This window comes from Neolamprologus brichardi, chromosome 2 (genome assembly GCF_056152115.1).
Source record: "Neolamprologus brichardi isolate AB-2024 chromosome 2, ASM5615211v1, whole genome shotgun sequence".
In the NCBI taxonomy this organism is placed as follows: Eukaryota; Metazoa; Chordata; class Actinopteri; order Cichliformes; family Cichlidae; genus Neolamprologus; species Neolamprologus brichardi.
In genome coordinates this window covers 12,459,507-12,484,994 of record NC_142105.1, presented here as the reverse complement: position 1 = coordinate 12,484,994, position 25,488 = coordinate 12,459,507, and the positions used below count along the sequence as shown (strand labels likewise).

Genomic DNA, 25,488 nt, shown 5'->3' with positions numbered 1-25,488 from the left:
TTTACACTGTATAATTTCCATAGGATTTATTAGTTTCAGATTTTTTTAGTCATATCATATGATCTCATTTATTCTGTACTGCTAAACAAAACAATGTTTGGTTTCTCAAACTGTCCATAATTGCTAGTGATAAATTCATTGGTTTCAGGATGCACATTCTGTATCTTCAAACAAAAGATCAGAACAAAAATATAATAATTAAATACATTTTTCCGAAGAAAGCCACATCTTGATACATGCTGGTTTAACATAAGGATCTAAAATATGTCACACTATGTTGTTGGTTGAATCTCAGATTTGTTTAACATATGCAGATGCAAGTGTAAAACCATTGCTTCAGTGGTGGACCTCGGCTGGTGGTGTGTGATGAAACATGTATTCCCTTGTAGTGTACCTTTGCCTCAAATAAATAACTAAATACTTTTTAAAAGAGGAATTTCCTATAAACAAACAAATGCAATAAAACTCAGTCCTTCGTCACTGTAAATGTTTCACTGAAATTCCATAAAAAAGTCAGAACTCTCATCACCTGACCACTTTTTAGCCAATGAGCTGTTGTTCACCCCTCCCCCTCACTTCGTGACTTCGAGTTGAGGAGTACCGACACCGACGCTGGTGTGGAGAAGCCAACAGGTAACTTTAAACTTTAAACTTTCGAATTTTGCCAGCTTTGTAGCCCAGCAACTGGTCAGATTTAGTTTTGTTGAGATTTTTCTTTGGTGTATATTCCTTGATTGAGTTTTGTATTTCAATGTAATTCTCATGCTAAAGCTAGCTTTTTTGATGACACGCGGTTGTGTATTTAATTAGTCAAGGTTAAATACCTAGTCTAACACACACCTTTTTAGTTAAACTGTAACATTTGAAATTACTGAGATGTTATTATTTATTCATCCATCCCACTGTCTCCAGATTTTAAGCAACGCTGAAATATAGGTGACACGCTATTAATGAGACATTTCAGATAACCGAGGTAGCTAACATTTAACTCTCTGGAGTGCAGATTATATGACCAATTTACGGTGTATCAGCAACATGCGTATATAACAGTTTTTAAAAATGTGTTGATAGGCCAAGTAAAACCAGAGTTATGATACACAATTTACGCTTTTTCCTGAAAACTGTCGTCAAGTTTAGTGCAGGAAAATATAAAAACGGTATTTTCTTAAAAAACAAAACATAGATACATTATTGCCTCTCAATTCAATTTTATTTATATAGCGCCAAATCACAACAAAAGTCGCCTCAAGGCGCTTCATAGATACAGAGAAAAACCCAACAATCTCATTTCCTATTGTGGTGGATAAATGAACATGAGCCGATAAAACAATTAAATCAAAAGTAGTCAAAAACAGCCGATTATACCATTGACTCCAGAGGGTTAAAGACACCTCCTGTGAAAGATCAGTTTTCATTATCAACTATTTTCCTGAAATATTAAATAAATTGTACTATTTTTTTTTCTTTTTCTGAGACAGTGTATTGCAATGAGGCCCCCGAGAGCAAAAATTAAACCAAAAGATGAAGCAGTAAAATTTTCATCTTTGGGGCAGGACAAAGATGGATTTGAAGTGAAATTCATAAATTCAGTAAAAGGTGAGGTACTAGGATACTTGTTGAGGATTTTTGGCACAGTCATAAGTTTAACCATTGTAGTAGACCCATGTTGACATTTTCTATTTTCTTTGTAAGGTCGAGGAGTGTTTAGTAGGTGCAACTATAACAAAGGAGACTTCCTTCTGGAATATCGCGGAGACGTTGTAACCAAGAAGGAATATGAAAACAGAACAAGATTGTACCATGACGCCTTAAAGGTTTTTCTTTTTGAATTCAGGTACAATGGACAACAATTGTGGTATGTAAATTAAAATAATTCATTTTTCAGCCTACTTTTTGCAAAAGTTGTGACGACCACATTAAGACAAACTGCTAGCTTGTTACAAATCCATATAATTAAAAATGTAATCAAATTGTTCAGCCTTTTTATAAACCTTGTGTAATTTTGTGTCTTACATTTTTTGTTATCTCAGCATTGATGCAGCCAGAGAGGATGGCTCCTTGGGCAGACTGGTGAATGACGATCACGTGAGCCCAAACAGCAAAATGAGGACAATCACAGTAAATGGAAAGCCTCATCTCTGTTTATTTGCCATAAAAGACATCAAGCCGGGGGAAGCAATAACATACAACTACGGTGACTCTGACTGGCCATGGAGAGTAAAGGTACATATTATATTTACATTTACCGTAGTGTAGTGTAGTATTGTATAGTCTCAACTTATCTGTGTTGAATGGATGTTAATGTACTTTTGTGTTTGCTTGCACAAGGTTTCGGAGCACCCTGACCGTTCTCAAGCTGCTGTGCCCATGGCATCGTCCTCCTTTGAAGTTGATGAGCAGGTGACTAATTTCCTGGTGGTGTTATTATTGCAACAAGAACACAGCCGAGTTGTTTGGATGTTGATAGTGAGGGTGTTAGACACAAGTCCTATAGTGTTGGTTAATGTAAGATACCTACATTATGAGGACTGTGTGTGTTTTGGATGCATAAGTCTATTGAAAGATGGGCTCTCAAGTCTGTGTGTAACAGAGACCCTGCAGTGTATGAAGCTTTCAGGTACATTATTATGAGGACTGTGTGTGGATACTGCCGAGTGTCATGTTGGTTCACACTGGAGAATTAATTTTCACTCAATATTAATTCATTACATTTACCTCATTTATGTCAATAACCAGTGTACCTTCATAACTGTATTGTATAGTCTCAACGTATCTGTGTTGAATGGATGTTAATGTACTTTTGTGTTTGCTTGCACAAGGTTTCAGAGCACCCTGGCCGTCCTCAAGCTGCTGTGCCCATGGCATCGTCCTCCTTTGAAGTTGATGAGCAGGTGACTAATTTTCTGGTGTTGTTATTATTGCAACAAGAACACAGCCGAGTTGTGTGGATGTTGATAGTGAGGGTGTTAGACACAAGTCCTATAGTGTTGGTTAATGTAAGATACCTACATTATGAGGACTGTGTGTGTTTTGGATGCGTAAGTCTATTGAAAGATGGGCTCTCAAGTCTGTGTGTAACAGAGACCCTGCAGTGTATGAAGCTTTCAGGTACATTATTATGAGGACTGTGTGTGGATACTGCCGAGAGTCATGTTGGTTCACACTGGAGAATTAATTTTCACTCAATATTACTTCATTACATTTACCTCATTTATGTCAATAACCAGTGTACCTTCATAATTGTATTGTATAGTCTCAACGTATCTGTGTTGAATGGATGTTAATGTACTTTTGTGTTTGCTTGCACAAGGTTTCAGAGCACCCTGGCCGTCCTGAAGCAGCTGTGCCCATGGCATCGTCCTCCTTTGAAGTTGATGAGCAGGTGACTAATTTTCTGGTGTTGTTATTATTGCAACAAGAACACAGCCGAGTTGTGTGGATGTTGATAGTGAGGGTGTTAGACACAAGTCCTATAGTGTTGGTTAATGTAAGATACCTACATTATGAGGACTGTGTGTGGATACTGCCGAGTGTCATGTTGGTTCACACTGGAGAATTAATTTTCACTCAATATTAATTCATTACATTTACCTCATTTATGTCAATAACCAGTGTACCTTCATAACTGTATTGTATAGTCTCAACGTATCTGTGTTGAATGGATGTTAATGTACTTTTGTGTTTGCTTGAACAAGGTTTCAGAGCACCCTGGCCGTCCTCAAGCAGCTGTGCCCATGGCATCGTCCTCCTTTGAAGTTGATGAGCAGGTGACTAATTTTCTGGTGTTGTTATTATTGCAACAAGAACACAGCCGAGTTGTGTGGATGTTGATAGTGAGGGTGTTAGACACAAGTCCTATAGTGTTGGTTAATGTAAGATACCTACATTATGAGGACTGTGTGTGTTTTGGATGCGTAAGTCTATTGAAAGATGGGCTCTCAAGTCTGTGTGTAACAGAGACCCTGCAGTGTATGAAGCTTTCAGGTACATTATTATGAGGACTGTGTGTGGATACTGCCGAGAGTCATGTTGGTTCACACTGGAGAATTAATTTTCACTCAATATTACTTCATTACATTTACCTCATTTATGTCAATAACCAGTGTACCTTCATAATTGTATTGTATAGTCTCAACGTATCTGTGTTGAATGGATGTTAATGTACTTTTGTGTTTGCTTGCACAAGGTTTCAGAGCACCCTGGCCGTCCTGAAGCAGCTGTGCCCATGGCATCGTCCTCCTTTGAAGTTGATGAGCAGGTGACTAATTTTCTGGTGTTGTTATTATTGCAACAAGAACACAGCCGAGTTGTGTGGATGTTGATAGTGAGGGTGTTAGACACAAGTCCTATAGTGTTGGTTAATGTAAGATACCTACATTATGAGGACTGTGTGTGGATACTGCCGAGTGTCATGTTGGTTCACACTGGAGAATTAATTTTCACTCAATATTAATTCATTACATTTACCTCATTTATGTCAATAACCAGTGTACCTTCATAACTGTATTGTATAGTCTCAACGTATCTGTGTTGAATGGATGTTAATGTACTTTTGTGTTTGCTTGAACAAGGTTTCAGAGCACCCTGGCCGTCCTCAAGCAGCTGTGCCCATGGCATCGTCCTCCTTTGAAGTTGATGAGCAGGTGACTAATTTTCTGGTGTTGTTATTATTGCAACAAGAACACAGCCGAGTTGTGTGGATGTTGATAGTGAGGGTGTTAGACACAAGTCCTATAGTGTTGGTTAATGTAAGATACCTACATTATGAGGACTGTGTGTGTTTTGGATGCATAAGTCTATTGAAAGATGGGCTCTCAAGTCTGTGTGTAACAGAGACCCTGCAGTGTATGAAGCTTTCAGGTACATTATTATGAGGACTGTGTGTGGATACTGCCGAGTGTCATGTTGGTTCACACTGGAGAATTAATTTTCACTCAATATTAATTCATTACATTTACCTCATTTATGTCAATAACCAGTGTACCTTCATAACTGTATTGTATAGTCTCAACGTATCTGTGTTGAATGGATGTTAATGTACTTTTGTGTTTGCTTGCACAAGGTTTCAGAGCACCCTGGCCGTCCTCAAGCTGCTGTGCCCATGGCATCGTCCTCCTTTGAAGTTGATGAGCAGGTGACTAATTTTTTGGTGTTGTTATTATTGCAACAAGAACACAGCCGAGTTGTTTGGATGTTGATAGTGAGGGTGTTAGACACAAGTCCTATAGTGTTGGTTAATGTAAGATACCTACATTATGAGGACTGTGTGTGTTTTGGATGCGTAAGTCTATTGAAAGATGGGCTCTCAAGTCTGTGTGTAACAGAGACCCTGCAGTGTATGAAGCTTTCAGGTACATTATTATGAGGACTGTGTGTGGATACTGCCGAGTGTCATGTTGGTTCACACTGGAGAATTAATTTTCACTCAATATTACTTCATTACATTTACCTCATTTATGTCAATAACCAGTGTACCTTCATAATTGTATTGTATAGTCTCAACGTATCTGTGTTGAATGGATGTTAATGTACTTTTGTGTTTGCTTGCACAAGGTTTCAGAGCACCCTGACCGTTCTCAAGCTGCTGTGCCCATGGCATCGTCCTCCTTTGAAGTTGATGAGCAGGTGACTAATTTTCTGGTGGTGTTATTATTGCAACAAGAACACAGCCGAGTTGTTTGGATGTTGATAGTGAGGGTGTTAGACACAAGTCCTATAGTGTTGGTTAATGTAAGATACCTACATTATGAGGACTGTGTGTGGATACTGCCGAGTGTCATGTTGGTTCACACTGGAGAATTAATTTTCACTCAATATTAATTCATTACATTTACCTCATTTATGTCAATAACCAGTGTACCTTCATAACTGTATTGTATAGTCTCAACGTATCTGTGTTGAATGGATGTTAATGTACTTTTGTGTTTGCTTGAACAAGGTTTCAGAGCACCCTGGCCGTCCTCAAGCAGCTGTGCCCATGGCATCGTCCTCCTTTGAAGTTGATGAGCAGGTGACTAATTTTCTGGTGGTGTTATTATTGCAACAAGAACACAGCTGAGTTGTGTGGATGTTGATAGTGAGGGTGTTAGACACAAGTCCTATAGTGTTGGTTAATGTAAGATACCTACATTATGAGGACTGTGTGTGTTTTGGATGCATAAGTCTATTGAAAGATGGGCTCTCAAGTCTGTGTGTAACAGAGACCCTGCAGTGTATGAAGCTTTCAGGTACATTATTATGAGGACTGTGTGTGGATACTGCCGAGTGTCATGTTGGTTCACACTGGAGAATTAATTTTCACTCAATATTAATTCATTACATTTACCTCATTTATGTCAATAACCAGTGTACCTTCATAATTGTATTGTATAGTCTCAACGTATCTGTGTTGAATGGATGTTAATGTACTTTTGTGTTTGCTTGCACAAGGTTTCAGAGCACCCTGGCCGTCCTCAAGCTGCTGTGCCCATGGCATCGTCCTCCTTTGAAGTTGATGAGCAGGTGACTAATTTTCTGGTGTTGTTATTATTGCAACAAGAACACAGCCGAGTTGTTTGGATGTTGATAGTGAGGGTGTTAGACACAAGTCCTATAGTGTTGGTTAATGTAAGATACCTACATTATGAGGACTGTGTGTGTTTTGGATGCGTAAGTCTATTGAAAGATGGGCTCTCAAGTCTGTGTGTAACAGAGACCCTGCAGTGTATGAAGCTTTCAGGTACATTATTATGAGGACTGTGTGTGGATACTGCCGAGAGTCATGTTGGTTCACACTGGAGAATTAATTTTCACTCAATATTACTTCATTACATTTACCTCATTTATGTCAATAACCAGTGTACCTTCATAACTGTATTGTATAGTCTCAACATATCTGTGTTGAATGGATGTTAATGTACTTTTGTGTTTGCTTGCACAAGGTTTCAGAGCACCCTGACCGTTCTCAAGCTGCTGTGCCCATGGCATCGTCCTCCTTTGAAGTTGATGAGCAGGTTGCTGTACTGTTATCACCAGACATGGTTGAAGCCCTAACGCAGCTCATAAGCAGAAGACTAGAGTGTGGAGTCCCGGAAGAAAACCCCTTCCTCTTTGCAAGACCCAACTGTTTGACTCCTTACAGAGGACAGGACTGTCTCAGGATTTATGCAAATGACTGTCGTGCACAAAGTCCTGAACTCCTTAGGTCAACACAGCTACGCAAGCATGTTGCAACTTTGTCACACGTCTTGAACCTAAAAAATCACGAGCTTGACCAAGTTGCTGACTTTCTAGGCCATGATATCCGTGTCCACAGAGAATTTTACAGACTTCCAGAGGCTACAACCCAGCTGGCAAAAATATCAAAACTACTACTTGCCATGGAGAAAGGGACCCTTGGAAATCTCCAAGGCAAAACATTGGAAGAGATTGAAATTGAAGGTATTTCTAAGTAGATAGTATTTTAAGGTGTCTAGTTTTTAAGCTTTTGAGTGTTCTTAACACAATATATTTAATAACCTTACTTTTACATTAAAGCTGTTAAGAGAAACAAGGAATGTTTGTACCTGCTGTTTAACATCTCCAAAAAGTTGATTCTGTTCATCTGGACATAGCTGAAGTTGATTCTGTTCATCTGGACATAGCTGAAGTTGATTCTGTTCATCTGGACATAGTGTTTTGTGGGAGAAATGTTTCGTCACTCATCCAAGTGACTTCTTCAGTCTCAGCTGACTGCAGGTTTCAATCTTATAAACAGTACATTTGCATAATGACTGAAACCAGCCCACTGAAGGAACAATGGGCTTGGAGGTCAGTCCTTAATCTTAATTATGCAAATTCTCACGACCATTGATCAGCAACCACTGACCAAAACCCACTGATCAAAGACCACTGATCAATGGCCATGAATACCATTCACAGAGAGCTCTTCTGTGTTGTGCCATGCGCTTCGCCAGAGGTTGTTTGGTTTCCCCGATGTATAAATCCTGGCAATCCTCCTGGCACTTAACAGCGTACACTATTTTACTCTGTTTGTGTCGGGGGACCCGATCCTTGGGGTGGACTAGTTTTTGGCACAGTGTTTTGGGGTTTGAAAGCCACAGAGACCCAGTGTTTAGATAAAATGCGTCTCAACTGCTCCGATACTCCTGACACATATGGGATCACTACAGGTTTTCGTTTGGGCAGCAGTTGTCCTTCTCTCCTGGATTGGCTGGAGCTTTCTTTAGGAGCCGTCCCAGCTTTGACAAAAGTCCAGCTGGGATAACCACATTTACTCAGGGCCTTCCTGATGTGATGTTCTTCTGCCTCCTTGGCCGCTGTGTCAGTGGGGATGGTGTTCGCTCCTAATGACACCCAGTTTGTGCTCCAGTGGATGATGAGAGTCAAACCTTAAATACTGATCCGTATGTGTAGGTTTACGGTACACGTCAGCTTTTAGATGTCCCCCATTACTGATGGAAATCTCAGTCTAAGAAAGCTAACCTGCCACTTTTCATAGCCTCCCTGGTGAATTTCATGTGTCGGTCCACAGAGTTAATGTGATCCGTGAATTGTGGTACGTCCTGAGATTTGATTTTCACCCAGGTGTCATCCACATACCTGAACCAATGGATTGGTGGTGTTCCAGGGTAGGATAGCAAAGCCCTCTTTTCCACTTCTTCCATGTACAAATTGGCCACGATGGGTGAAACTGGGGAGCCCATGGCACACCCATGTTTCTGCCTGTAGAACTGACCCTTGTATGTGAAGTAGGTGGAATGAAGACACAGTTCCAAAAGCAAACACACTTGGTCGATGCTGAGAGTGGTCCTGTTGCTGAGGTTGGTGTCATAATCTCTTACGGACTACCTTCAATGCTTCCGTGACTGGGATGCAAGTGAAGAGAGATGTAACGTCGTACAAGACCATGGTTTCATCTGCCTCCGTAATGACATCTCTCACCCGTCCATCCATCCATCTTCATCCGCTTTATCCGAGGCCGGGTCGCAGGGGCAGCAGCCTAAGCAGAGGCCCAGACCTCCCTCTCCCCAGCCACCTCCTCCAGCTTATCCGGGGGAACACCAAGGCGTCCCCAGGCCAGCCGAGAGATATAATCTCTCCAGCGTGTCCTGGCCTGCCCCGGGGCCTCCTCCCGGTGGGACATGCCCGGAACACCTCGCCCAGGAGGCGCCCAGGAGGCGCCCAGGAGGCATCCTTGTCAGATGCCCGTACCACCTCAGCTGGCTCCTTTCAATGTGGAGCAGCAGCGGCTCTACTCTGAGCCCCTCCCGGATGGCCGAACTTCTCACCCTATATCTGAGGGAGAGGCCAGCCACCCTTCGGAGGAAGCTCATTTCTGCTGCTTGTGTCCGCAATCTCGTTCTTTCGGTCACCCTCTTCACCACGACGGACCGGTGAAGCGTCCGCATCACTGCAGCCGCAGCCCCAATCCGTCTGTCAATCTCCGGCTCCCTTCTCCCATCACTCGTGAACAAGACCCCGAGATACTTGAACTCCTCCACTTGGGGCAGGAACTCATCCCCGACCCGGAGTGGGCACTCCACCCTTTTCCGGCTGAGAACCATGGCCTCAGATTTGGAGGTGCTGATCCTCATTCCCGCTGCTTCACCCTCGGCTGCGAACCGTTCCATTGCGAGCTGGAGGCCCTCACCCGATGAAGCCAACAGAACCACATCATCCGCAAAAAGCAGACTTGAGATTCTGAGGCCACCAAAGTGAAAGCCCTCCACTTCTTGGCTGCGCCTAGAAATCCTGTCCATAAGAATTATGAACAAAACCGGTGACAAAGGGCAGCCCTGGCGGAGCCCATCACCCACCGGGAACGAGTCCGACTTACTGCCGGCAACGCGAACCAAGCTCTGGCAACGGTTGTATAGGGATCGAATGGCCCGTAATAATCGGCCTGATACACCATACTCCCGCAACACCTCCCACAGGACACCCTGAGGGACACGGTCGAATGCCTTCTCCAAGTCCACAAAACACATGTAGACTGGTTGGGCAAACTCCCATGCACCCTCAAGTATCCTTGAGAGGATAAAGAGCTGGTCCAGTGTTCTGCGACCAGGACGAAAACCGCATTGTTCCTCCTGTGTCCGAGGTTCGACTAGCAGACGAACTCTCCTTTCCAGCACCCTGGCATAGACTTTCCTAGGGAGGCTGAGGAGTGTGAGCCCCCTGTAGTTGGAACACACCCTCCGGTCTCCCTTCTTAAAGATGGGGACCACCACCCCGGTCTGCCAGTCCAGGGGTACTGCCCCTGATCTCCACGCAACATTGTAGAGGCGTGTCAACCAGGACAGCCCTACAACGTCCAGAGCCTTCAGGAACTCGGGGCGGACCACATCAACACCAGGGGCTCTGCCACCAAGGAGTTGTTTAACTGCCTCAGTGACCTCGCCGCCGGAAATTGGTAGGTCATTCCCCTCATCCCCAGACTCTGCTTCCTCCTCGGAAGACGTGTCAGTGGGATTAAGGATGTCCTCGAAGTATTCCTTCCACCGCCTGACAATTTTCTTAGTCGACGTCAGCAGCGCTCTGCCAGCACTATACACAGCGCAGGTAGAGCACCGCATTCCCCTCCTGAGACGCCTGACGATTTGCCAGAATCTCTTCGAGGCAGTCCGAAAGTCTTTTTCCATGGCCTCCCCGAACTCCTCCCACACCCGAGTTTTTGCTTCAGCCACTGCCCGAGCCGCATTCCGCTTGGCCTGTCGATACCTGTCGACTGCCTCCGGAGTCCCACAGGCTAACCAAGCCTGATAGGACTCCTTCTTCAGCCTGGTGGCTCCTTTCACCTCTGGTGTGCACCATTTGGTTAGGTGATTACCACCACGGCAGGCACCAACCACCTTGCGGCCGCAGCTCAATGCAGCAGCTTCGGCAATGGAGACGCTGATCATGGTCCATTCGGACTCAATGTCCCCAGTCTCCCTCGGAATGCTGTTGAAGCTCTGCCGGAGGTGTGCGTTGAAGATCTTGCGGACTGGGGCCTCTGCTAGACGTTCCCAGCACACCCTCACTACGCGTTTAGTAGGGGTGCAACGATACACAAAATTCACGGTTCGGTTCAGTTCGATACTTTGGTGTCACGGTTCGATATTTTTTCGATACAAAAAAAATGTTCATGCCTTTTTATTAATTTGTCATTTATTAAATTTTCACGGCACATTCTGCACCACATCTCTGTGCGTTCATCATTTGTTTGAAGCCAGCTCACCTCCTGCAACCACTTTTCTGAGAATACGCGCTTCTTTTGTGGTTTAGACTCCATTTCTTTGGAGGTGAAGGAACACCAAAGTAATTGCTTAAAGGATTTTGCTTCTTCAACATCTTTAAGAGTTCTAAACAAATGTCTGTCCTCCTCCAGAAAATCCTATGTACGCAAACACGCGTTGCAACTTCTTATCTTGTGCGCGTTTTTTATTTTGACAGCGAATGCGCACCTGCGGACCACTTATGTGCAGCCCTGGTTATTTAGCTCGTCATATTGCAGCCACAGAAATTCTTTTGTCCATGAAACCATAAAGCTGCACTTTCTTTTTGCCTTATAGTCTGATTTGTCATAACTTTTCCGTTTTGTGGTAAGCTTTGTTTGGCTGTCACTTCTTCACGCTGACCTGTCTTATTTGGCTCAGCAGAACTAAAATATATATCCTGCTGCTTTTACACATGCACTCACATAACGCTCAGCGATTCTCTGCGCGATCAACCTCTCACATGTTTAAGCTTGCTGCGGGAGATTTCACTTGTCATGTTTGGATAGTAAGCTAACGATTGATAAGATGTCAGAGGAATTGGTGCGCAAATTATCATCACTCACCAATCAGTGCTGTCGCTCTCTATACGCAGTTCGCACGATTGCAAAGTGAAAGCAAAAAACAAGCGCAAATTCAAACGCAATTTCAATATGTCACATATTGACAGTGGCTCACCGATGCCAATGACATAATTACCCAGCTACATTTCCGAAAGAATGCAAAAGCATTGACATATATTTTGCGAGCCCTGTATCTGATTGAGGAATCACTCATCTTTGGAAAAGAGAGTTTATTACAGAGAAATGGCTCTTTCCAAAATAAAAGCTATACTATACGCTTCTTCTGGGCTATATTCTCAGCACCATATTAAATATATCAGGTCCCCATAAGGAGAATCATGTGCTAACGGCTGTCTAAATGACTCGGGTAAAGTTTGTAGCATGCGTGCTTGTTGTTTTTGTCTGCTTCCACTTGTCTTTGCACTAGGATGATGTCGGAGTAAATGTGCAGTCATATTCGTTGTGTTCCCACTAGTGCTGTCAGCGTTAATCTGAAATGAGGTTAACGACACAACACCTCCGTTAACGAGCTACTGCGGATTGCCTTGTGCGTGGGGCTGGACGGCCAACACAACGAGCTAACTGCGCTAACACACTAGTTCCCACCCATGTAATTGAGCATTGCTGGCACATCCAACATACTGTTTTACTTTAATCCATGACGCGCTTACCTTCAGGGTCATACTTCACATGAAAACCAAAATAGTTCCAAACGCCAGATCTGAATGAGGGTGGGGGAGGTTCAATTTGCCATGTTGCAACGAGCTTAGCTTCTGTCTCGCTAGCTTGCCCTGCGCTCAGTGAATCTGCGTTCGACTACTCCGCCTAGGCTGCACTGTCGAGCGCAGATCCACTGAGCGCTCAACACAGACAGCATCGTCAGAAGGGAAGTTGATAAAATAAATTAAAAATGTTGTATTGTTCGATACATATGCGTACCGAACCGAAAGCACTGTATCAAATGGTTCAATATCGATACGAGTATCGTTGCACCCCTAGCGTTTAGGTGCACCGGTTCTGTCCAGCGTCCTCTCCTGCCACCTGATCCAACTCACCACCAGGTGGTGATCAGTTGACAGCTCAGCCCCTCTCTTTACCTGAGTGTCCAGAACATATGTTCGCAGGTCTGGTGATACGATTACAAAATCAATCATCGATCTGCGGCCTAGAGCGTCCTGGTGCCACGTGCACTTGTGGACACTCTTATGTTCGAACAAGGTGTTTGTTATGGCCAAACTGTGATTTGCACAGAAGTCCAATAACAAAACACCGCTCGGGTTCAGATCAGGGAGGCCGTTCCTCCCAATCACGCCCCTCCAAGTCTTGCTGTCGTTACCCACGTGAGCATTGAAGTCTCCCAGCAGGACAACAGAGTCTCCAGGTGGAGCACCTTCCTCTCCATGGTGATTTTGGATGCTGGGGGCTTTGCATTGCTGAGACAGGCCAAAACTTTCGTCTGTAGTTGCTATGCTTCCATTTCTGCAATATTGTTGTTACGAATTGCTGTTTCTGTGGCTGTGATCAGCTCCACTAGCGGGATTTGTCCCGGTGTGACAGCAAAATTCAGCCCTTGAGCAAGGATGTTTTTCTCTGTTTCGGTGAGCTGTCTGTCAGACAAATTCTTCACCCACTTGTCCACATCCTCTGTGTCGCATCCTTGTCTCTTCTGGTCACTGAGGACACTCTCCGTATTTTGCCGTGGTTTCCGACGTACAACAAGTAAGTCAAACTTCCTTTGTTGCCTGGTCTTAGACTTCTTGTGCTGTGCTAGACGAGCCTTCTCAGTAAAGTCAAACACCTTTTTAAGAGTATTCTCATCTAGAAGCATTGTCAGTCTCTGTTGGATCCGCTCCTCTTGAGATTTTAGCATGTCCATGGTAAAATTTGTTTGCCTCACCCGTTCATTAAGCAACTGATGCTGTGCCTTCTGGAGGATTTTTGTTGCCCGGAAGCCTTTAACGAAGAGCTCATTTGCAGACTTTTAGGAGTAATCCAGTTTTGTCTGCATCTGAGGCTGAATCTCAGGTGGTTCCTGTAATCCACCATCTTACGTGCTGTTTGCTCATACTGACGTACAAGCTTCAGGCCGTCCTTGCCAAAGTGGGTTAAAACGTCTTGATGCATTCAGAATGCCTCGATTCATAATCAAGGAGGGGGCCTAAGGCCATCTTACAGTGCTGTGATTGCAGCCATTCCCCAACTCTCTGTGTATGGTACTCATGGCTATTGATCAGTGGTCTTTGATCAGTGGGTTTTGGTCAGTGGTTGTTGATCAATGGTCATGAGAATTTGCATAATTAAGATTAAGGAACTGACCTCCCAGCCCATTGTTCCTTCAGTGGGCTGGTTTCAGTCATTATGCAAATGTACTGTTTATAAGATTGGGGAAACCTGCAGTAAGCTGAGACTGAAGAAGTCACTTGGATGAGTGACGAAACGTTTTTCCCACAAAACGCTATGTCCAGATGAACAGAATCAACTCTTGGAGATTTACTTACCTGGATGATTGAGAATGCATCAAGATGCTGCTTAACATATTTTTTTGTCAGATAACCTAGACTTGACAGACTCTGGTGAGAGTGAAGACGGCGAGGCTGACAAAGAATACCCACCAGCACAAACAAAAATGGGTAAATGCACCAACAAACAACTCATATTTATGTAGTATTCAGTTGAATGCAATATTGTGAGATGTTTCAGGTATACACAGTTATTTAAAAGGTAGTAGTAAGGATTATATGTGCACTGTAAGTCTTAAGTATTGAAAATGTCTTAATTTGTTTTGGGCTGAGGTTAATACACTGCTTAAGCTATTCTTGACATAGTCATAAAGATTGATGTCTGTCAAATAATGTCACTAAAGAAAGGTCTAACCAGATCAGTACAAAAAATGTAATAGTACTTACATTGATAGTTTTGTGTTGTGATGCTACAGATATCTAGCCAGAGATGTGTGTAAATGAATCAACCACAACGCAACAGAGCATTAATATTGAGCTACACTATTCAACTACAGAAAAGGGAACTATGCAATTTGTTGAGGTACCTCCAGGGACCTCTGACAGTATTACCCACTTCCTACAGTGTGCCCACTGATGATGATTGTCTTATAACTGGACTGTTGGAGTATTGTGTTTACATTTTTACAAGGTATGCCGAGAACATCTCTTCCGCTTATCCTAACCCCAGCAAGTGCACTTATTGGACTTGGCTGCCCAGTCGATAAGGCGGAACGTTAGCATAGTGGTTAGCACTGTTGCCTCACAGCAAGACGGTCCTGAGTTCATCGGTCCAGGGTCCGCAAACATGGAGTTGTTTTCTCCATGTTTGCGTGGGTTCTCTCGGCATACTTCAGCTTCCTCGCACAGTCCAAAGAAACTGGGGTTAGGTTAATTGGTCACTCTAAATTGCCCATTGATGTGAATGTGATTGCATATAGTTGTTTTTCTCTGTGTTAGTCCTGTGGGAGACTGGCGACCTCAGTCATTTTAGGACTGAGCTATCGACCTGAGGATTACTTGTATTTATGGATGCCTCTCTCCTTGTTAGTGAAAATCATTGTCTTGTTAAAGGAAAGTCTAAACAGGAACAGAAAATGTGACTGCTATATTGAGCTAAAATACTCCTTGTACTATAGGGAGGAGTACTATGCCACCTGTAGAGGAACCTTCAAACACCTCAAACGGTATAACTATCCATCACCCTACATATTGATGGCTCTTCCATGATTACCAAGCCACTCATATTGTTTGTGATATTTTTGTTTTACTTTTCTATTTACAGATGTGGACTCGGCTGGAGAAGGCACATCATGAGGTACCACAAGAATAAAATATTTTAAAATATCAAGACACCTTTGAACAGATTATTTGAACAACAGACTAGCAAATGGTTATCTCTGTAACAGTGTTTGACAAGCTTTTTGATGTCTTTCATCTGTGTGGATGGCTTTTATGTTTTATTTCTAGTAAAATAGGTGTGTCCAAAGTTTTAACTGGTACTGCAGATATATCATGACAATTCACTGATATGCCAGCTGAACAAATGGTCAATGTAACTTTAAACTTCCTCAGTCATTTTAGGACTGAGCTATGGACCTGAGGATTACTTGTATTTATGGGTGCCTCTCTCCTTGTTAGTGAAAATCATTGTCGTGTTAAAGGAAAGTCTAAACAGGAACAGAAAATGTGACTGCTATATTAAGCTAAAATACTCATTGTACTACAGGGAGGAGTACTATGCCACCTGTAGAGGAACCTCCAAACACCTCAAACGGTATAACTATCCATCACCCTACATATTGATGGCTCTTCCATAATTACCAAGCCACTCGTGTTGTTTGTGATATTTTTGTTTTACTTATCTATTTATAGATGTGGACTCGGCTGGAGAAGGCACATCACAAGGTACCACAAGAATAAAATATTTTAAAATATCAAGACATCTTTGAACAACAGACTAGCAAATGGTTATCTCTGTAACAGTGTTTGACGGGATTTTTGATGTCTTTCATCTTTGTAGATGGCTTTTATGTTTTATTTCTAGTAAAATGCTTTCTAGTTTTGGGAAATGCAGTTAAGATTACTTTGAAAAGACACAATGCTTATTCAAATTCAGAATGAATAAACAGGTGTGTCCAAAGTTTTAACTGGTACTGCAGATATATCATGACAATTCACTGATATGCCAGCTGAAGAAATGGTCAATGTAACTTTAAACTTCTTCAGTCATTTTAGGACTGAGCTATGGACCTGAGGATTACTTGTATTTATGGGTGCCTCTCTCCTTGTTAGTGAAAATTATTTTCGTGTTAAAGGAAAGTCTAAACAGGAACAGAAAATGTGACTGCTATATTGAGCTAAAATACTCCTTGTACTATAGGGAGGAGTACTATGCCACCTGTAGAGGAACCTCCAAACACCTCAAACGGTATAACTATCCACCACCCTGCATATTGATGGCTCTTCCATGATTACCAAGCCACTCATGTTGTTTGTGATATTTTTGTTTTACTTATCTATTTACAGATGTGGACTCGGCTGGAGAAGGCACATCACGAGGTACCACAAGAATAAAATATTTTAAAATATCAAGACACCTTTGAACAGATTCTTTGAACAACAGACTAGCAAATGGTTATCTCTGTAACAGTGTTTGACAAGATCTGATATGAAAGTTTGGTCAATATGACATGCCAGAATTTTACAAACATTGCATAGTTCATGACTAATATCCAGTATGACCTTAAAGTTGGCATGAGGAATTTTCTTCTCAGGTTCAACATTAGAATACTTTTCTTATTTTGGTTCTTATTTCAGTTTTGGGATTTGAAAGCCACAGAGACGTTATCTTTTAAGAAAATCCGTATCAGCTGTTCTTGTCCTCCTTCGCTCCTGGATTGGCTGGAGCGTTCTTTAGGTGCCTTCCCAGGTTTGACAAAAGTCCAGCTGGGATAACCTCATTTACTCGGGGCCTTCTTGATGTCATGTTCTTGTGCTTCCCTGGCCGCTGTGTCTTTGCTCTATTTTGTAATATCTTGATGACGCCCAAGTTGTGCTCCAGTGGATGGTGAGAGTAAAGCCTTAAATACTGATCTGTCTGCATAGGTTTACAGTACACATCGACTTGAAAGTTGGCTCACTTAAAGCTCCAGTAAACTCAGCTTAAATACTAATATTGCATATTAATACTTACCATTAATCATCTTCAAAAGCCTGATTAACAGTTCAAATGTTCATAACTATTCGAAAACAAAGATGGGAAACTGCTTATCTTGCTTTTTAAACCATATATGAAAACTACATTGGCATGTTAGATCACCTTTTGATTGAAATCTTTTTATTTTTATTTTAAGAGACAATATGAGAGTTTATTGTCAGTGTTGGTGATTCTGTAAATGTGTACATCTTTAAACTAATATTTTTTTGCACGAGTTATTTCTGACTCAAATGTTTTTTAATCTCCCATGTTTCACGGTTTTTATCAAATGAGAAAGAGGTTTCATGTGAGTCATCTTGTTTTGCTGAGTATGACATCAGAGTAGACTGTCCTACATTGTCTTCGGAACAGATTGTTTTGACTTTCAGAGGAATGGAAACAAATGTGTGCCTTACATCACTGGATCTTGAATGAGTCCTCAAAGTATCCTGGATATCTTTAGAGTTTTCATTAATGCTGGTTGTATCTGATCACCCAGAACTTGTCATAATGCCAGGTCTGAACTGGGCTACTGTTACAGTACAAAATCACATGAGAATAAGAGTGGTGGAAATGAGGAATAATTTGCTTGACAAACTAAGTGAAAAGATCAGAGGACAAAGCTGAAGTAATGGGTTGAACCTGGATTCTGCATGATTGGAAGTAGAGGACAATAAAGGAGGACATGATGAAACTGGATGGGAACTAATGTCACTTTGTAATTGGGTGTCCCGTGGCATTCACATAGTTAGAAGTTCTATCTTTAATAGTTTTCTTTGAGTTAATGTTTTTGCGGGAAAGAACGAGCTAGATCTTCTAATCAGAATATAGCTTTTAAGACACTGTATTTATCTAACATGGCAAAAAGCCAAACCCCCGTGTAAATCTAAAGCCCCACAGCTATTTAAACCAAGTGAAAAAATGCTGTGGTTAATGCCTGGACTTCTTTTTGATATGTGTACCATGAAATGGATTTGATGTTTACATCCATATTGTTCTTGAAGAGTAACTTTATAATAACTTAATAATTAACAAATCAAAAGTAAGCTGATCTTATTTTCTCTCCCCCTTGTAGCATTCCCTGGAAATGGCGCAGAAGGGGAAAATCCTCGAAGGAGACAAAAATGTCCATGGTCTCCCAAAGAGATTGCAGCAGTCATGAGACATTTCCGTGGGCACATTGCAAATGGGAAACTAGCCACTGTGACAGAAATCAAACAGTGTAAAAATGCTGAACGTCCTGTATTAGACAGTCGCTCTGTTCAAAATGTGAGAGACTTCGTCAGGAACCGCGGCATAACTCTAAAAAAAAAGGAACAGCCGCTAAACGATTAATCAAGTTACAAAAATATATACACAGATGTTTGACATATATGTCATGTTTGCAAAAAGCACGTGTTCTTGTTGAAATAAACTTGAGTATTCACCATCAGATTGGCTATTATTTTTATATATATATATATATATATATATATATATATATATAATTTTTTTTTGTCTCTAAAGACCGTACTTAAAGGGAACATGATATGTGAAAAGCACCTTTTCTGTGCTTGAGCATGTATCTTATTACCAATTCAAGAACTCTGAAGATACACAACCCTGGAACCTTTTCTTTTGGAACTGAATATTTGTCTTTCAGTGAGGCTTTCTTATACTGAGGGGAAAAGTTCCTAAAAGCAAATTCTCATCAGCAGTTGTATAACTCAAATTAAGGAAGATATGTGCTTAATGTAAATGCATAATATACCAACTAGGAAATCTAACCTTTAATTGCTAGCCTTTAACAGAGAAGACCTGTAAATTCATGGTTGAAAAGTTACCTTTGGAACTCTTATCCCTGTATTGCTTTGACTTGAGCATTAGACATTTCATAAAGACTATAGGGAATTCACATTATAAATATGTGATGGCTCCAATACAAATCTAAGAATAAGGTTTGTCTTTGCAAATTGCATTGAGCTAGTTCTCAAATTCAGGTCTTTGTGTTTTGTGATGTTCGATTTTTGTCATAAGACCACGTTTTGTTAACTATTAATTTTAATATGCAGTAGTAGTGTTTGTGTTTAGCCATGTCCCACTTATTCATTTTTGGCCCTATAATTTACTTTGGTGACAGGTACGTGTGTTGTATAGCCAGTGTCCTTACAAATCCTGTTGGGTGTTAAAATGTCTAATATTTTCATAGGCGGGGCTTCTCACCTAATTATCTATGTCCTGATAAGGTTGCAAAAAAACAGGTTCTTATATCTCTAGTTGTGTTGCGTGTATAGGAACTTTGAAGTGAGATCTGTGCTCTGTGGCTCAAAACAGATTTTTTGACGTATTCAGCATCTCTCAGGGGCAAGCGGAAAGTGGTGTCCCCATAGTCCACCACCTGGGCTGGTTTGGAAAAAGTGTCCTTGCAATACATAGAAACCCGTATAGGTGTGTGTGTGTGTGTGTGTGTGTGTGTGTGTGTGTGTGTGTGTGTGTGTGTGTGTGTGTGTGTGTGTGTGTGTGTGTGTGTGTGTGTGTGTGTGTGTCACTGTCTCATGGCTACCAGCAGAGTTATTGATGTCAGTGACCTTCAGGCCCTGAAATGATGGCTGACTGCTCAATAATAGATGGGAATGCTCTTATGGGGAAAATTGTGCATTAGTGTGTGTGTGTGTGTGTGTGTGTGTGTGTGTGTGTGTGTGTGTGTGTGTGAAAGAAAATGACAGAGTTATTGCTGTATGTGAGCAATGTGTGATATGTATGTGAATGTGTGTTTAACTGACCTGTGTTTTGTGCAGCATCCGCAGTGTGTGTGCAGGTGTGCAGGAGGGGAGATCAGCCAGAGTTGTTAAGATGCCCCAGGGGTCTCAGATATGCTTAAAAACCTTTCAATGGATCAGAAATCCCAGTTTGCAATTAATACAATACAAAATATTACACAGAGTGCACTATACTGGTCATAGGATGTTCAAGATGGGCTATACGCCTTCCAACAACTGCTCACACTGCACAGCAAATACACCGGACAATTACATCCACGCTCTTTGGTTCTGTCCACCAGTTCAGAAATTTTGGCGTGAGATATGTGAAGACTTATCAAAGTGTCTGAAATGTAACATTCCAGCCTCCCCTTTAGTATGCTTGCTGGGCAACTTGGATGTGGTCACTGCAGAAATAAATACAGCCCACGTTGTTTTTACGGCCCTATGCATTGCCAAGAAAATGGTCCTCATTAACTGGAAAAATAAAAATAATCTTAATTCTAACCAATATAAAAACCATCTAATAGATCACATTAGTCTTGATACAGCCTCTGCCATCACATTTGATCAATCCCTTTGGGCTCCTTTGATCGGCTTCATCACCTAGTGGGGGTGGGGGGTCATGGTTTGGTCCTGCCTTCGCTATTGTGGTTGATATGGGGGTAGGGACGGCCTTAGGGCGTCTGGGGAGTCCCTAGGGACGTTTCCCTGGAGGGCCTAACCCGGGGGATGTGGCCATGACCTGGTTAAGGGCTCTGGGGGCTCTTAGATGGTGTTTTCCTTGTGGCTGCGTACAGCGGAGATGGGGGAGGGTCTGTGCTGGCGGATGTTGGTTACTGGCCTGGTAGCCTGGCTGCCCCTGGGTGGGTCCCGGATGGGCGTGGAGGCTTGGGGGTCTGGGGGTGCACCGCCCCCCGGTCTGGGGTGCTGGCTGGGCCTTGGGGGCTTGGGTCCTGGCTGTTGTGTCGCTGGAGCTGTGGGTGGGTGGGTGGGTGCAGGGGGGCTCAGCCCCAGTGCAGGGGACCTCTGGTGCATCGGCCCAACTAGGGGGCTCTCTAACTGGTGGGGAGATTGTTATATCTTTGCAGGTGGTCTCCTCTCTACAGGAGCTCACTGTGCAGGTGGGGGAGAGATATAGGAGGGGTAGAGAATAAACTCAACCTGGCTGTCTATTGTCTTGTGTAGTTTGGGAGATGATTGGATGATGGGGTGGGTGCAGTTTTCTCTCGGGTGGAGTCGGGTGGGCTGCCCCGGACTCTGTGGGGCTGGGCGGTCCTGCTGCTGCGGGCCCCGGTCCGGATGGGCCTGGGCCCCCTTGCCCTGGTGGGTTCCAGAGTGTGGGGGTGCCTACTGGGGTCAGCAGGGGAGCTGGCCCCAGGGAGGGGCCGCTTGCCCCTCCCTTTCTTCCCTCCCCATCCTCAGCTGCCTCCCTATTCCCGCTCTACCACACCCACTCACACACGCAGGGCTTGGGGTTCAGGTATGTCACCAGGGTTCAGGGGAAGCACTCCCCCTCTGTCCCCTTCTGGCCGCCTGTGCCTCAATTTTATTCTGCAACCTAGACATCCACATTACTCACACTCTCACATAACACATACATATAGGGCCTTGGGGGTGGGCACGTTTTACAGCATCCAGAGGATGGTCGGTGTATTCCAACCCACCTCTGGCGCTGGTGCCCTACCCTCAATTTTAAATGCATATAGACACTAAGGGTTTTCGGGAGGAGCCGTGCTGCTCTCTGAGAGGAAGCAGGAACCATGCTCTCCTGTGTTTTAAATGCACTTTAGAACAGCACACAGCAACACTACATATGAGCGGGCGTAGGGAGGTTTGGGGTCTTCACTCACCCCGGTTCTGTTAGCCGTCAGGGCTGAGGGGCTGGGAGGAGGTGCTGGCCGTCAGATTAGGGTCTGGGATGCGGGGCCTCCCTGCTACTGCAGATAAGGAGGTGGTCCGCTTGCCTCCACCCCAGAGAGAAGGGTTACATCTCCTGGGTTTAGGTGCGGCTTGCCCCTCTGGGTGCGGATGTACCTGGACCTGGGATATAGAATATGTTTGGGGAGTGCGACTGTCTGTGCAGTGTCTATTTGTTTCTGTCTACACGTTGGGTGAGTGCCGAGTATTTGGTTGTTTATGGGGTGGGAATGCACGTTTGTGTCCGCGTGCGCCTGTTTGTCTGTGTCTATATGTCAGGTTGGGTCTTAGACTCAACCTCTCTGGGTACGTCTCAGGCCCTCCAAAGTACGGAGGCCTATCTCCCCTCACCACACTCCCTGCCGGTGGCTGATGCCCTCAGACGTTGGTGTGTTGGTGGTCCTTGTCGACTGGGGCTGGGCGCTCATGTATGTACCGGCTCACTCCTGGTGGCCGATTGGCGGGGCCTGGCGCCTGTGGCCCGGCTGGGCCCCTTCCGGGGGATGGGATGCCCTCAGGCCTCTGGCCTCTGGGCCTGAAGCTCGGTCCTCTCTGGCACAGCTGGCTGCCGGCAGAGCACGCGGGCACGCCACTGCAACCCCCTCTGGCCTCTGCTCCGTAACTGCTGGGTGACCTCTCGTTTGGGGCTCTACTCGGCTCTTCCCAGGAGGGTGGCGCGGTTCCCCCCTTTTGGTGGTCCTCCTCGGGTCCTTGTACTCTGGGGCCTCTGGATAGCTGGGGCCTGGGTCTCCTCCATACCTGCTTCATACCCTGAGTGACGGGGCTATGGCTCCCCACACTCCCTAGCAGATCGTTACATGGAGAAACCTTTGGAATACAAGCATGCTGATCAACACAGGTATGCACACAGGTGTACACACGGGTGTTCACAGACGTGGACTACACCTTTCTTGGCTGCTGCCTCAAAGCACATTGTGCGCTGTCTATCTTGTGTGCTGCACAATATCGTTTAATATTTAGTATCTACTGTTATCTACTGCTAGCTAGTTTATTGTGATGGTGCTGTTTTTATTATGTTGCTCTTTTTTTGTTTGCTTTCTCTTCTGTTTTTTTTTCTCCATACAGGTGATCCAGGTGTTTTGTTTGTTTTTCTTTCTTTCTTTCCCCCTTTCTCACCGTCTCTTCTCCCCTCTGGTTTTCTTTCTCTCCCTCTCTTTCTTTCGTTCTTTCTCCCTGTCCTATCCCCCAGTCATGTCTGTCCCGTTTGTAGCAACCGAAAATAAAATAAATACATAATTATAATGAAGGTCAATCAAATGGACCAATATGGCAAGGCCATGATGATCCACTTGGTAAAATAAATCCGCTTGGCATCTTTCTTGGCCTTAAGACAACAATTCTGATGGCTAAAGATCCAAACGGGACACAAAGAAAAAAAAAAGATGCCCCAGGGAGCAGAAACAGGTAAAAGGGGGGTAAGTGTGAGCGGCAGGTAGAATGTGCTGACATTTTAAAGCAAAACTCACCTTATCGCTAAGGCACATCCTCCTTTCTATTTAAGATCACCTTTTTAAATGTTCGACTTGACCATCATAGTTTTTGGAACTACAAGTTTAAACTGGAGCTCTGCCTTCCTGGACGCTCTGTTAGTACAGTGACCTCACAGCAGCCATGTTATTGGTCACATGAGGTGTCCAAATTCATAGGCTGCATCCTCCTGAGGACCTGTCCTTCACAGTCTATGTAGGAAGTGAGCGGCTGTAAAATTGGACGGTCTAGCCTTCAGATTTGCGTCACCGCTGTCTTGGTGGAGTTTAATAAACTCAGCCATCTGCTCCGTGCTGTCTAAAATATAACAGGACACTGGTGTAAATTCTCAACCATCTCACACTTTTGTTTAATCGGTTTTCTGTTTGACGTTCATTGAGCTGTGTGAAAACCAAGGAGGAACCCACCCGAGGGATTAATAAAGTTTTATTTTATCTAATCTAATCTAATAACTTTAATCTCAGCCAAACCGATTTACTCACCAACAAATAAGACTCTGAAAAAGCCAAACAATAACATTTTTAGGTTGTCTAAGCAAATTATATATCACGTTTAACCTGAGTAGCGAAAGACCGCGGTGATCTGAAAATGATGTGCCATGACCCTCGAGCTCCCGACTAGCTATCGAGCTGGTGGGTAACAGACGTCTCTGAAAATATCGGCACACTTTTATAATATGTGATATCTTGATAATCGAGCAGATATTTGAAGTTTACACAGCAACATTCTCACCTAAAAATATGTTAAAAGTTTATTTTGTGACCCAGAAAGATTAATAAGAGTAATATTAAAACGTAGTAGCTTCCGCCATTGTTGGAAACGGGAACTGGCTGGGCCGCACTATGAATTCTGGGATATGGTGGGCCACGAAGGATACACCCAAACCCATCCTTCAAATTCGGGGAAAAGGAGGATGCATTTGTCGCGTCGCTGTGACGTAATCAGCCTACAAATGCGGCCTCAGGAGGATGCAGCCCATGAATTTGGACACCCCCCATGTCAGAGGACCAGCTCAGGTGAAGCTAGCAGACAGTTAGCAGCTACAGCCACCAGTGTCACTATCCACAGATCAGCCCGGCAGGCCCGTACATACTTTGTGCCCCCAGCTGGCACACATATACTTTCTCCTGGGACGAGGAAAAGCTGCAGGGACAAAAACAAAAAGGTTTTAGAGCATCTGAAAACATTTAAATGAACAGAAATAAATATAATAAAAATCAAAAGTGATGCAGTTTCTACTTGAGCGTGAATCCGGTCTGACCCCTTACACACATCTTCTACTGTCTGTGTGTGTGTGTGTGTGTGCGCTGTAACACGGGCACAGCTGTCTCCATCAACCATGCACACAGACTCACAAACGTGGCTCACCGTTAACAATGAAACATTTGTTTATGTTTGCAGGAGCGATCGCTCCGTTTCACTTTTAAACTCTATGATTATGATGACACATGTAAACAAGTGACTCATTAGAAACTGAATAAATGGCAGCTACGCTGACTCTGCTGCACAGAACAAACTTTAGCAGCATGTTACCGTGAAGCTGTGTGTGATTCTCCTGAGTACAGCCCTGCTGATTTCAAATCTCCTCTATAATCAGCCGCCCACAGGTCACTCCATGACCTGTGGGCGGCTGGAGTCTGACATCATGCACCCTCGTTTATTTTCATTAAGATCTTTTTGTTGGAAATTCACCTAAAAGCGTTTTTACTCATTTCACATTTAAACCAGCAGCTGAAGTCTGGATGGGTGATGGAGGAGCTACACCTTCAGCCAAACCCATCCAACCTCTTCACCGCACTGCATTTTTACCTCCACCAAGCAGCA

At 43.6% G+C, this 25,488-nt stretch overlaps 2 protein-coding genes across 2 annotated transcripts; both read left to right on the top strand.

The window, feature by feature from the left end:
• Positions 1-604: 604 nt before the first annotated feature.
• On the top strand, positions 605-3,122 carry LOC148106085 (N-lysine methyltransferase KMT5A-B-like). Its single transcript, XM_087847332.1, has 5 exons — positions 605-1,596; positions 1,693-1,855; positions 2,031-2,223; positions 2,329-2,400; positions 2,820-3,122. The coding sequence occupies exons 1-5, from the start codon at positions 1,488-1,490 to the stop codon at positions 3,120-3,122; spliced, it is 840 nt and encodes a 279-aa protein (XP_087703458.1). The 5' UTR covers positions 605-1,487.
• Positions 3,123-6,927: 3,805 nt separating this feature from the next.
• On the top strand, positions 6,928-18,920 carry LOC148106084 (uncharacterized). The gene is made up of 7 exons (XM_087847325.1): positions 6,928-7,419; positions 14,350-14,430; positions 16,028-16,075; positions 16,174-16,206; positions 16,682-16,729; positions 16,828-16,860; positions 18,573-18,920. Exons 1-7 carry the CDS (start codon positions 6,960-6,962, stop codon positions 18,830-18,832), a joined length of 963 nt encoding a protein of 320 aa, XP_087703451.1. The 5' UTR covers positions 6,928-6,959; the 3' UTR covers positions 18,833-18,920.
• Positions 18,921-25,488: the final 6,568 nt, after the last annotated feature.